This window comes from Pleurodeles waltl, chromosome 11, assembly GCF_031143425.1.
Source record: "Pleurodeles waltl isolate 20211129_DDA chromosome 11, aPleWal1.hap1.20221129, whole genome shotgun sequence".
Classification (NCBI taxonomy): domain Eukaryota; kingdom Metazoa; phylum Chordata; class Amphibia; order Caudata; family Salamandridae; genus Pleurodeles; species Pleurodeles waltl.
This window is the reverse complement of record NC_090450.1, coordinates 917,374,939-917,388,449: the sequence shown is the minus strand read 5'-3', so window position 1 is coordinate 917,388,449 and position 13,511 is coordinate 917,374,939. Positions and strand designations below refer to the sequence as shown.

General features: G+C 47.6%; 1 protein-coding gene across 2 annotated transcripts in view; it reads right to left on the bottom strand.

Moving 5' to 3' along the window:
- The window catches only part of PSMD9 (proteasome 26S subunit, non-ATPase 9), an 83,462-nt gene that overhangs the window by 29,712 nt on the left and 40,239 nt on the right, over positions 1–13,511 (bottom strand). For both annotated transcript variants that reach the window (XM_069214919.1, XM_069214920.1), the window contains exon 3: positions 4,063–4,256. In XM_069214919.1, coding sequence (XP_069071020.1) covers positions 4,063–4,256 — 194 coding nt within the window. The remainder of the gene's footprint in view (positions 1–4,062; positions 4,257–13,511) is intronic.

Sequence of the window (13,511 nt, the reverse complement as noted above, 5' to 3'; positions counted from 1 at the left end):
GTGGAGAGGAATGGGGTGGAGTGGACTGAGGTAGAGGGGTGGATTGGATGGGGTAGAGTGGGGTGGATTGGACTGCGGTAAAGTGGGTGGATTGAGTGGAGTGGGATAGACTGGGGTGGATAGAAATGGGTGAGCTGGAAGGGACTGGGGTGGATTAGACTGGATTGGGTGGGTGATTTAGATTGCAGTGATTGGGTGGTATGGATTGAATTGGAGTAGGGTGGGGTGGATTAGACTGGACTGGATTCACTGAAATGGAGCGGGGTGAATTGAACTGGAGTAGGGTGTGGTAGATTGGAGTAGGGTGAGGTGGACTGGAGTGCAGGAGGCTAGATGGAGTGGGTGGACTGAACTGGGATGGGGTGGGGTGGATTGGGATGAGCGGGTGCTCTGGAGTAGAGTGTGGAAGGAGTGGGGTAGGCAGGATGGATTGACTGGAGTGTGGTGAAATGATTTGGGATGGGGTGATTGTAGTGGGGTGGGGTGGACTGTAGTGGGGTGGATTGGAGTGGGATGGGGTAGCCTGGATGGACTGATTAGAGTGCAGTGGAATTAACTGGGATGGACTGGGCTGGGGTGGATTAGAGCAGAACAGGGTGGATTGGATTGGGGTGGAGTGGAGTGGAGTGAAATGGGGTGGGGCAGACTGGAGGGGCTGGTCTGGATTGGATTGGACTGGGGTGGGGTGGATTGAATTGGGGAAAATTAGATTGGGGTGAACTGGTTTGAAGTGTGGTGGATCTTGATAGGGGTAGATCTGATTGGGGTGGCTTGAGTGGGCTAGACTAGATTGAGTGGGGTGGATTACTGGAATGGTACAGTGGACTGGATTGGGGTGGACTGGATATGGGTGGGGTGGACTAGACAGGGGTGAGGTGGATTGTATTGAGGTGGGGTGGATTTGACTGGAGTGGACTGGATTGGAGAAGGGTGGACTGGACTGGTGTGGGTAGATTAAGGTGGTGTGGGGTGGATTGGACTGGAGTGCTGTAGATTAATGTGGACTGGACTGGAGTGAAGTGGATTAAAGTGGATTGTATTGGAGTGGGATGTACTGTGTGGTGTGGATGGACTGGATTGGAGTAAGGTGGACTCGTTAGCAGTGGACTTTACTGGAGTGGGTTATGTTGAATCGGAGGTGCGAGGGTTGGATCGGACTGGAGTTGGGTGGAATGGGCTGGAATGGTGCGAGGTGTATTGGATTGGAGTGGGGTAGATTTATCTTGGCTGGATTTGATTATAGTGGGGTGGATTGGGGTGTGGTGAGGTGGATTAGATTGGGGTTGAGCAAATTATTTTCGATTAGAGTGGGTTGTTTGGGATTGGAGTGGGGCAGGGTGGAGTTGGTCAGGTTTGAGTGGGGCGGGCTGGAGTACAGCAGGTTATTTTGGATAAAGTGGGATAGATTGCTTTGGATTGGGGTGGGATAGATTGCTTTGGATTGGAGTGAGGTACATTGTTCTGGATTGGAGTGGGGCATTCTGGAGTGGGACAGATTGTTTTGGATTAGAGTGGGGCAGATTGGAATGGATTGGTATGGGACAGCCTGTTTAGGATTGGAGTGGGGCAGACTGGAGTGGGATGGATTGGAGTGGAGCAGACTGGAGTGAGGTAGATGGGAATGGGGCATATTGTTTTGGATTGGAGTGGGACATATTGTTTGGGATTGGAGTGGGGTGAATCAGACTTGGGTGTGGTGGTATGGAGTGGAGTTGATTGAGTGAGGTAGATTGGATTGAGTGGGGTGGATTGGATTGAGTGGGTGTGGAAAAGGGTGGAGTGGGATGGATAAGGGTGGAGTGGGATGGATAAGGGTGGAGTGGGATGGATAAGGGTGGAGTGGTATGAATTATTCTATTGAGTGCAGTGGATTAGATATGGGTGGTGTGAACTGGATCGTGGTGGGGTGGATTGGATTGGAATGAACTGAACTGAGATAGATTTGAGTGGGCTGGATTGGACTGGAGTGGGCTGGACTGGATTGGATTGGAGTGCAATGGGTTGGATTGGAGTAGGGTGGGTGGACTGGAGTAGGGTGGATTGGATTGGTGTGGACTGTAGTGGGGTGAATTGGGATGGAGTTGGGTGGATTGGAATACGGTGAGGTGGACTGGAGTAAGGTGAAGTGAACTGGATTGGAGTGGGGCACGCTGGAGTAGAGCAGGTTGTTTTGAATTAAAGAGAGTCAGATTAGAGTGGGGCAGAGTGAAATGGATTGGTGTGGGGCAGGTTGTTTTAGATTGAAGTTGGCCAGATTGGAGTGGAGCAGATTATATTGGATTGGAGTGTGACAGATTGTGTTAGGATGTCTTGGAGTAGGGTGGATTGGGTTAGGTTGGTGTGGGGTGGACTGGATGGGACAGGGGTGGATTGGATTGGGGCATAATGCATTGGATTGGAATGGGGCGGGTTGGAGTGGGATAGATTGTTTCGGATTGAGTGGGGCAGACTAGAGTGGGGTGGACTGAAATGGGTAGACTGGAGTGGGGCAAATTGTTTTAAATTGGAGTGGGGCGGATTAGAGTGCGGCAGATTGTTTTGGATTACATTGGGGCAGATTGGAGTGAGGCAGACTGGATCGGGTAGATTGTTTTGGATTGGATTGGGGCAGATTGTTTTGGATTGGATTGGGGTAAAATGGAGTGGGACAGATTAGATTGGGGTGCGTTGGGAGTATTGGAGTGGGTTGGAGTGTATTGGATTGGTGTGAGTGGTTTGGGTTGGAGTGTGGTGGATTGGAGTAAAGTGGAATGGATTGTAGGGGGGTCATGGGAGTGGGGTGGATTGGCGTATACTGCACGATGTGTTAAAGCATCATTTCAGAAATTACATGTAATAAAGAAGCAAAGTCTCTTTGCAATATGTCAAACAAGATAATATTTTGCAAAGAACCCCCATGAGCAAAATCAAAAGAAAACATGAGAGGAAAGTGAGAAAAGACGACTTCGCAAAATAAACAAAAAGTTAGCTATAAAAACGAAAACCTTGCAATTTTGTTTGTCCTGCAGGACACATTTTTAAACAAACAGTCACAAGCCTTCTGCTTGCATCACCCTAAAAGTAGAAAAAAATAAAAAAATAGTACCTCAAACACGCTTTGAGCAGCGGACGGGGACTGATTACGTTGAATCAATCAGTGCCTGGTCCCTGCTCCAGAGAGGAACAGAAATGATACTTGCCTGGCAGTGACGAATTACGAGGCTGTGAAGAAGAGTGCCACTCAAGCCAACAAACTGTAAGCGACAGGTGGACTCCAAGTCCTTTACTGAACACAACAGGGTCTCACAAGCGAGACATGTGCTCGCAGGCTTGACACTAAAAAGGGCTCACGCTGCCTAAAATACAACATCCAGCAAAGAAATCACATACATACCAAATTTTACTCAAGTTTAATTCGTAACAGCAACCTATAATATATCCATAACATTAGATCAAATTACATTACATGATATAAAAATATTATAGAGTTATAGAAGTGAAAACGACAGGGTACTTAACTGGCACAGAGCAGCAAAGAAAAGAGGAAGTGGTTGCTGAGTTACAGCTTGTAAGGGCTTTTTTTTGTCCTAATTCTGTAATGTTATCTCTGTTTAAAGGTTACTTTGAAAAGTTGCATGCAGGTAGCAATAAAAAAAGACATATGCATAATGCTTACAGTCGATCTTGACATGAAACCCCGTTAGCAAGACTGATTTTCTATGTATGGCAAAGCAGATTCTTAACCATTAAACCAGGTGAGGTATAAATGCAGGACAGGAACAAATTACATTTAAAATGAATCAACGGCAAATAGTTTATTTCAAATGGTGATGTAAAGTACGGACAAAATGACAGCCATGTGGCGAACAGGAGTCACAGTGGTGGTTACGCAACCACCTAAAAGGACATACTGTCCAAGGAGATAATTATGTCAGACAGAATCGGTTCATAGACTGAGCTGCTAAAATATTGGGATAACATTTTGCACTTCTAAATGGACAGAGGATTGACTAAAAGTCTCTGTGTTACACTCAATGCACTTCACCAACCATAAAAATAACAACGATGATTGTTAACACCTACTGCTATGTTAGCCGGAGATCCTGGAGTAACAGCATCCACTTTAGCGAAAGGATGTGGCAGAGGGTCGCTCTGGCTGTGCGCCTCGGCTTGCGCCTCCACCTCGTCCTGTGCGCGCTTCTCTTTCTCTCGAGCGTGCAGCTTGTGTAGGGCGTCCTCGATCTGCTGCATTACGGCTTTGTGGTCATTTTGCAGGCCTGAAGGAGAACCATCGTCAATAGGATCAGAGTGAAAAACAGATGTAATGCCCTTTGTAACTGCAGCATTAGACATGATGTGGCCTTCTTCAGTGAAAGCAACTTAACTCAAATTTCATTCAAAACAAGTGCTTCTTGCGATCTTGTCGCCTAGGACAGGTCAGGGTGGAAGCGAGTGTACGTGGTACTCCCATCACCTGTATGGCCTAGCCCGAGGAGGACACTGGCTGTGGGACACCTCGGATTCCACCGCGTGCCCCGCCACTGCTCTGGCTCTCATTTGCAAACTGTATGTCAGTTGTAATGTGACCTCAGTCTGTGGTAAATCCGCTCTCCCACTGCCGGTGTCCTCATTGTGTGCAAACATGAACCAGCAGAGGGTAATCTATGGACCCCAACTATTTCTAAGCTCAAATGAGCATTAATGTGTAAAACACACATGTGATTTATAAAAGTAAAACTGAAATCAAACATATTGTCACATCTTTGGGGCTACATTCATTTGTTATTGTAAAACGTGATTTTCACAGGTCGACTGTAAAGCGCACACGCAGTCAGGAGGCCACCTGAAAGTGCTGATTAACTCGTGTGTATACTAGGTCGCATTTTTTTAATGTCTCACAAATATTTGGCTGTAATTTCATGTCACACCTGATACAGACTTCAACATTTCTGCATACAAACAACAGTGTACACTTTCAGAATCAATATCTGCGTTCATCAAAATTATATTTATTTACATTATAAGTACATCAGGTATATGAAAATGAATATATGTTTAGAAATGTGCGGAGTATGCTTTACATTCCAGTTTGCTTGCTGTCTAAAACATTCACTGCTCTGCGTCCACAGACAAGTAGATGTACACCTATGCTTGCTGGGTGAATTTCATATGCTAGAGAAGCAGCTAGCAGCACTGCCTTGAGGACTAAGGATGAGAAATTACCACTGAAACCAGAGAAGCAGCTACAACATTCTCTGCAGGACCACAAATGAGGACCAGAGAAGCAGCTTGCAGCACTTCCTAGAGGACAAAGAATGAGGGATTACCACTGGGACCAGAGAAGCAGCTGCAGCACTGTCTAGAGGACTAGGAATGAGGAATTACCACTGGAACCAGAGAAGCAGCTAGTAGCACTTCCCAGAGGACTAAAAATTTGGAATTACGACTGAAACCAGAGAAGCAGCTGCATCATTGTCTGCAGGACCGAGAAGGAGGACCAGAGAAGCAGCTTGCAGCATTGTCTAGTGGACTTAAAGAGGAATTACACATGGGACCTGAGAAGCAGCTTTCAGCACTTCCTAGAGGACAAAGAATGAGTAATTACCACTGAAACCAGAGAAGCAGCTGCATCATTCTCTGCAGGACCAAAAATGAGGAATTGCCACTGGGGCCAGAAAAGCAACTTGCAGCACTGTCTGGAGGGCTAGGAATGAGGAATTTCCAACAGGACCAGAGAAGCAGCTTGCAGCACTGCCTAGAAGACTTAGAATGAGTAATTATCAACGGGTCGAGTAAAGCAGCTTGCAGCACTTCCTAGAGGACAAAGAATGAGGAATTACCACTGGGATCAGAGAAGCAGCTAGCAGCATTGTCTACATGACTATGAATGAGGAATTACCACTGTGACTAGAGAAGCAGCTAGAGCACTGTATAGAGAGCTAAGAATGTGGAATTATCACTGGGACCAGAGAAGCAGCTAGCAGCACTGTCTAGAGGACCTAGAATGAGGAATTGCCACTGGGACCAGAGAAGCAGCTAGCAGCACTGCCTACAGGACTTAGAATAAGGAAGTGCCTAAGGGACCAGAGAAGGAGTTTGCAGCATTGTCTAGAGGGCTTAGAATGATGAATTACAGATGGGAGCAGGGAAACAGCAAGCAGCACTGCCTATAGGATTAAGAATGAAGATTTACCACTGGGACCAGAGAAACAGCTGCAGCACTGTCTTGAGGACGTAGAATGAGTAATTACCACTGGGACCAAAGAAGCAGTTAGCAGCACTGCCTATAGGATTACAAATGATGATTTAACGTTGGGACCAGAGAATCACCTAGCAGCACCATTTGGAGGACTTGGGAATGAGAAGGACTGAAAGTGGATGGGTGTGGGTTTGCCAGGGGTGTAAAACACCCACACAGAACCAATTATTTCTAAAACAGCAGTGGAGGGAAAAGTGACTTGAAAAACATCAATTAAGTATATCCTAGCAGAGGCACAAGAACAAACAAAACCTGGAGCCTTCTGCGCCTTTCTAAACACAATATTTTCACTGGTGTGGTATGAACACGTTGCTATGGACAACCAAAAGAACACTATTGCTGCAATTCCCAGACTGGAGGAGGGCCATCACACTCTAACAGGAGGAAGCGTGAATGTAGTGTGATGGCTAACAAAAATGTGCTTAGGGAAAACACCTGGGAGGAAACTAAGCACACAAAGGAGGGACATTTAGAAAAATGCACCAATAAAAAAGGAAGCATTTAAGACAAGCACAACAAAGAACGAATGGCAATAGTGGGCGTGGTTACAGCCAATAGACTGAATACAGCATGTCTTTATTGCATACATCAGTCTACAAAGTAATGCAACCACACACATCATTGGCTTATTTTTCTTTTTTTAAAGCTATGCTACACAGTATCAGGGTTGCTAAATATGATGGTTAGAACCAATGAAAAGTTGATAGGTCCCAAAGGTGTGACCTACTGAATTTGCCAATGCTGGTTTCAATCTGGCACCATGAACACAGCAATAGTCATGGCATTACTTTCAGAAACTGCACCTGCTGTAGCCTCTGATAATTCATATTGGACCCACCAGTGGAAGGAAAAAGTTGTACCATATACTCAGTTTCAAGACTGCACTTCTCTTTGATTTGTGTCACAGAAGCGTGGCTTATAGATCATTAAGACAACTTTCAAAGAAGGAAAGAACAAATTATCAACATTTACATTCACTAACCCCTTCCCCGCCACGGACGTAATGGTTACGTCCATGGCAGCGCCCGTGTGGCGCCATGGACATAACCATTACGTCCTGGGACTGGCAGTCGGGGGAAGCGCTAGCACTTCCCCCGAGGGCCGCCCCCCAACACCCCCAGGCCAGGGCTGAAAGGGGAATCCCTTCCCCTTTCACGCCCACCCCCCCTGCCCCCCCCCATGACGTCAGCGCGCGATCGCGCGCTGATTTCAGGGAAAGGGGGAAAGACGCGCTGGAAGCCATTTGCTTCCAGCGCGTCTAAGGGAGAAGGTGAGTTTTTCACCTTCGTGCGGGGTGGGGGTGCTCTCAGAGAGGCATCGAGGGAAAGGAAAGGGTTTTCCTTTCCCTCGATGTCTCTTTGAGCATTCCTGCTGCCCGATCGCGATGCGATCGGGCAGCAGGAATGCCCACTAGACACCAGGGATTTCAGTATGTGTGTGTGTGTGTGTGCTTATTAGTGTAGGGGAGCGACCCCTTGGGCAAGGGTCGCTCCCCTTTGGGGGCACATGTATTTTACGTCGTTTCTGCCCCCCCTGGGGGCAGATTGGCCCTATTTTTAGGCCGATCTGCCCCCAAGGGGGGCAGAAAGCCACTAGACACCAGGGATTTTATTGTTGCTTTGTATTTTTTGTGTTGGGGGGGCGGCCCCTTGGGCAAGGGTCGCTCCCCTTTTGGGGCACATGTATTTTACGTCGTTTCTGCCCCCTCTGGGGGCAGATTGGCCCTATTTTTAGGCCGGCAGAAAGCCACTAGACACCAGGGATTTTATTGTTGATTTGTATTTTTTGTGTTGGGGGGGCAGCCCCTTGGGCAAGGGTCGCTCCCCTTTGGGGGCAAATGTATTTTACGTCGTTTCTGCCCCACCCGGGGGCAGATTGGCCCTATTTTTAGGCCGATCTGCCCCCAAGGGGGGCAGAAAGCCACTAGACACCAGGGATTTTATTGTTGATTTGTATTTTTTGTGTTGGGGGGGGGCGGCCCCTTGGGCAAGGGTCGCCCCCAGGGGCCCTCATGTATTTTTGGGCAGTTCTGCCCCCCTTGGGGGCAGAGAGGCCTATTTTTTTTTAGGCCTTTCTGCCCCCAAGGGGGGCAGAATCCCAATAGCGCCAGAAATAGTATGTATGTGTGCTTTGTGTTGGGGGGTGGCCCCTTGGGCAAGGGTCGCTCCCCCCAGGGGCGCAATGTATTTATCATCGTTTCTGCCCCCCTTGGGGGCAGATTGGCCCTATTTTTAGGCCGATCTGCCCCCAAGGGGGGCAGAAAGCCACTAGACACCAGGGATTTTATTGTTGATTTTTATTTTTTGTGTTGGGGGGTGGCCCCTTGGGCAAGGGTCGCCCCCATGGGCCCACATGTATTTTTGGGCAGTTCTGCCCCCCTTGGGGGCAGAGAGGCCTATTTTTTTTAGGCCTTTCTGCCCCCAAGGGGGGCAGAATCCCAATAGCGCCAGAAAGATATGTTTGTATGTGTGCTTTGTGTTGGGGGGTGGCCCCTTGGGCAAGGGTCGCTCCCCCCGGGGGCGCAATGTATTTATCGTCGTTTCTGCCCCCTTGGGGGCAGATTGGCCCTATTTTTACGCCGATCTGCCCCCAAGGGGGGCAGAAAGCCACTAGACACCAGGGATTTTATTGTTGGTTTTTATTTTTTGTGTTGGGGGGCGGCCCCTTGGGCACGGGTCGCCCCCAGGGGCCCACATGTATTTTTGGGCAGTTCTGCCCCCCTAGGGGGCAGATATGCCTATTTTTTAGGCCTTTCTGTCCCCAAGGGGGGCAGAATCCCCATAGCGCCAGGGATACTGTGTGTGTGTGTGTGTGCTTTGTGTGGGGGTGTGGCCCCTTGGGCAAGGGTCGCCCCCCCCCCCAAAGGGTGCAATGTAATCTGGGCGATTTCTGCCCCCTCCCCTTGGGGGTAGATTGGCCTATTTTTTTTTAGGCCCATCTTCCCCCAAGCAGAGAAGACTAGACACAGGGGAAAATGAAAAAATGGTTAGTGGCGGAGTGTTTGTCAACTGGCGAAGTATTTGCTTTTATGATAATAACAGTTTTTCTCCTTTTTGTTTTAGTTCAAAGCTTTTGCTGACTTTGCTGTGGCTTGTTGCAGTTTTGGCAGTAGTTGTCCTGCGGTTTGCGTAGTTGCATGTTTTAGGTAAGTAAATAAATTTACTCCAAGTGAGTATTGTTGCAATGCATGAATGACATGTTTGTAGGTGGTGTACTGAATGCAGGATTGTGTGTGAAATTGTCCTTAGAGTTATGCACAATGATTATTGTGTTGTCTTATGTCTAATTTGCTTTTTTTTTTCTCTTTTTAGTGGGATATCGTTGGTGATTGCTGTGGCTGTGCAGAGTAGTTGCTGGTGAGTCAAGCTTTTTCAGGCAAGTGAGCAGTATAGTTTTTGAGTTTATAATTCTTAGTGATAAACCTATACTTTGTTACTTATCTTACACAGTGCTGGTTGTTGGTGGTTTATTTGTCCAGTTAATTTTAGTAGGAAGGATCATGGCCAGCCGTAGGATGACCGCTCAGCAGGTTGTTAGTGTGCTTTTTGAGTCATCTTCTGACCATGAATATGAGACTGACTCTGCATCTGAGGCAGAGGAGGAAGTGAAGGATTCTGGAAGTGAATTTTCTGTCAGAGATGAATCATCTGATGATGAAGCCACTCTCAGTGCTGATGAAGGGCCTGTTTTAGAGGAGGACAGTGATGTGCCAATGGTGCAGGAGCCAGCGGCTGAAAGGCTTCCCATTGGAAGACCTGACGCATGGGTTGCACCAAACATGGAGCAGCCACAGTTGCCTGCGTTTACTGGTTTTCCAGGGTGTCGAGTTAATACGGAAAACTTTTTGCCCGTCAACTTTTTTGAGTTGTTTATGGACGATATATTTTTGGAAGAGATTGTTGAGCAGACTAATTTGTATGCAGAGCAGTTTTTGAGGGACAACGCTGCCAGACTTAGGCCACACTCTAGAGCTAGCCGGTGGATTCCCACAAATCTGGAAGAGTTGAAAAAGTTCTTGGGTTTAACTTTTTTGATGGGGCTGATAAGGAAGCCGTCGCTGTCTTCATATTGGTCTACTAGTCCCTTGATGGCAACTGCTATATTTCCTGCCATCATGAGTCGTAACCGGTATGAGCTTCTTCTTCGGATGTTGCATTTTGTAGATAATGCTTTAGCCTTGCCACAAGGTCATCCTGATTCTGACCGTCTTTTTAAGATTAGACCTGTCCTTGATCATTTGGTAGATCGGTTTTCAGAGATCTATGTTCCAGGGAAAGAAATATCTGTAGATGAGTCTTTGGTCCTGTTCAAGGGTCGTTTGGTTTTTAGGCAGTACATTCCTAGCAAGAGGGCACGGTATGGAATTAAATTGTATATGCTGTCAGAAAGTAGTACAGGATATGTTTATAATTTCCGGGTCTACACTGGTAGGGATTCCAATATTGACCCCCCTGGTTGTCCTCCCACTTTTGGAGTTAGTGAGAAAATTGTGTGGGAACTTGGTAGACGACTGTTTAACAAAGGTCACCATTTATATGTAGATAACTTCTACACTGGAGTTCGGTTGTTCAAGGAGTTGTTCAGAGTGGACACTGTTGCTTGTGGCACAATCCGCTCTAATCGGAAAGGCTATCCAAAAGAGCTTGTCTGTAAAAAACTTGAGAAGGGACAGTCCAGTGCCTTGCGGAATGATGAGCTGCTAGCTCTGAAATTTGTAGACAAGAGGGATGTATACATGCTAAGCACCATCCATGATGAGAGTACTTCACCTGTGGCTGTTTGGGGTCAGGTTGCCGAAGTGCGCAAACCTGTGTGCATCTTAGACTATAATAAGCACATGGGTGGTGTTGATAGAGTAGATCAGAGGTTAGAACCTTACACTGCTGCTCGTAAGTCTTATGTGTGGTATAAGAAATTAGCGCTTCACTTGTTCCACTTGGCAACTTTTAATGCTTTTGTTGTGTTTAAGGATAGTTCTCCAGAGTCAAGGATGACATTTGTGAAATTTCAGGAGTCTATCATAGCTAGCCTTGTTGTGCTGGAACAGGCAAGAGTTCCTAGAGAAGCAGTGGTGGAGGATGTGGCTAGATTGAAAGATCGTCACTTTGCTGAGCACATTCCTCCCACGGCCAAAAAAAACTTTCCTGCTAAGAGATGTAGAGTCTGTGCTCGAAGAGGTATCAGGAAGGAGACTAGGATGTACTGCCCTGATTGTCCTTCAAAGCCTGGGCTGTGTGTGGGTGGCTGTTTCAGGAGCTACCACACACAGAAGAATTATTGGGAAATTCCGTGAGCGTAAACTGGTGTTTTATATTTTTATATGTTCGGTTTCACGGTTGGCATTAGTCATGTATTCAGTTAGAGCTTTTGTGTTTGTAGTTTTGTACTAATTTATGATTAGTGGTTTCTTTGTTGTTTAAAAACAAAAAAAAGGGGATGGCATGTGTAGAGTGGCGCTTGGCTGGCGGCGTGGGTGTGGTGGCGCTTGGCTGGCGGTGTGTGTGGAGTGGCGCTTGGCTGGCGGCGTGGGTGTGGTGGCGCTTGGCTGGCGGTGTGTGTGGGGTGGCGCTTGGCTGGCGGTGTGTGTGGGGTGGCGCTTGGCTGGCGGTGTGTGTGGGGTGGCGCTGGGCTGGCGGTGTGGGTGGGGTGGCGCTTGGCTGGTGGTGTGGCGCTTGGATGGCAGTGCCGGCCAAACGCCAGTCCACACACTCATCAGCTGGTGTGATTGCTGTATCAGGCATGTGGGCGTATGAAAGTGATGGGCCCATGACTGACGCTGTCTGTGGATGCGAGTCTTGTAATGTGCTGGGCCCGTGGCTGGCGGCGTGAATGGTCTAGTGCATGTCATGTATGAAAGGTGTGTGAATGGACTGTAAAGCGGTTGGTGCCTTGTCGTGGCTTTACAGCTCACAAGCTGTGAGTCATTGGTTCAGTTTTTTGGCCTTTCAGTTATTACCAGTGCATTTCACTTTTGTGAAATCTCTTGTTAATAAAATTTGATCTACTGAACCATCACTCACCCTCGTGCCAAATCCAACCAGTATGTGTGGTACAAATGACAAAACCTGCTCCGTTGTAATCAGGCGTCGCAGCACACTTGAGACACGCTAGGTGCCTCAGGTGGGACCCCGATGATGAAGCATGCCACCAACTTGGTTGGTGGGTGAGGGGTCTTCTTCACATAACCTAAGTGTGTTTCTTTTCACAATTTTAGTGTTTGGCACATCACGGACGTATGTGCACACATCAAAGTGATATATTCCAAAAATACCTGTGTTTGGGGGGGAGGGCCCACCTATGTTTTTGGTCCTGGGTGCGGCCGTCATGTAGGGAAACCTACAAAACCCAGAAACTTTTTAAAACTAGGCACCCCAAGGAGTCTAGGGAGGTGTGGCTTGTGTGGCTCCCCCAACATTTTCTTACCCAGACTCCTCTGTAAACCTTACAATTTGCATAAAAAAGCATATTTTCCTGATTTTTCTTAGTAGGATCACCGCTCCAGCACAAAATTCCTACTCCCCAGTTTTCCCCTCAGTCTCCCAAGTAAAATGACACCTCACTTATGTGGGTCCCCAAAGCAGAGTCCGTCTAAAGATGTATAAAAGAATATGCCCTTATAAACTTGCTGTGCTATCCCTTCTATCCCTTCAGGTTTTGGGCCTTATTATGTTGCAGGCACCTGGGCCACCCACACAAGTGAGGTATCATTTTTATCGGGAGACTTGGGGGAACGCTGGGTGGAAGGAAATTTGTGGCTCCTATCAGATTCCAGAACTTTCTGCCACAGAAATGTGAGGAACATGTGTTTTTTTAGCCAAATTTTGAGGTTTGCAAAGGATTCTGGGTAACAGAACCTGGTCCGAGCCCCGCAAGTCACCCCTCCTTGGATTCCCCTAGGTCTCTAGTTTTCAGAAATGCACAGGTTTGGTAGGTTTCCCTAGGCGCCGGGTGAGCTACAGGCCAAAATCCACAGGTAGGCACTGTTTTCTCCCAAAATTTTGGATGTGTCCACGTTGCGCTTTGGGGTGTTTCCTGTCGCAGGCGCTAGGCCTACCCACGCAAGTGAGGTACATTTTTATCGTGAGACTTGGGGGAACGCTGGGTGGAAGGAAATTTGTAGCTCCTCTCAGATTCCAGAACTTTCTGCCACAGAAATGTGAGGAACATGTGTTTTTTTAGCCAAATTTTGAGGTTTGCAAAGGATTCTGGGTAACAGAACCTGGTCCGAGCCCCGCAAGTCACCCCTCCTTGGATTCCCCTAGGTCTCTAGTTT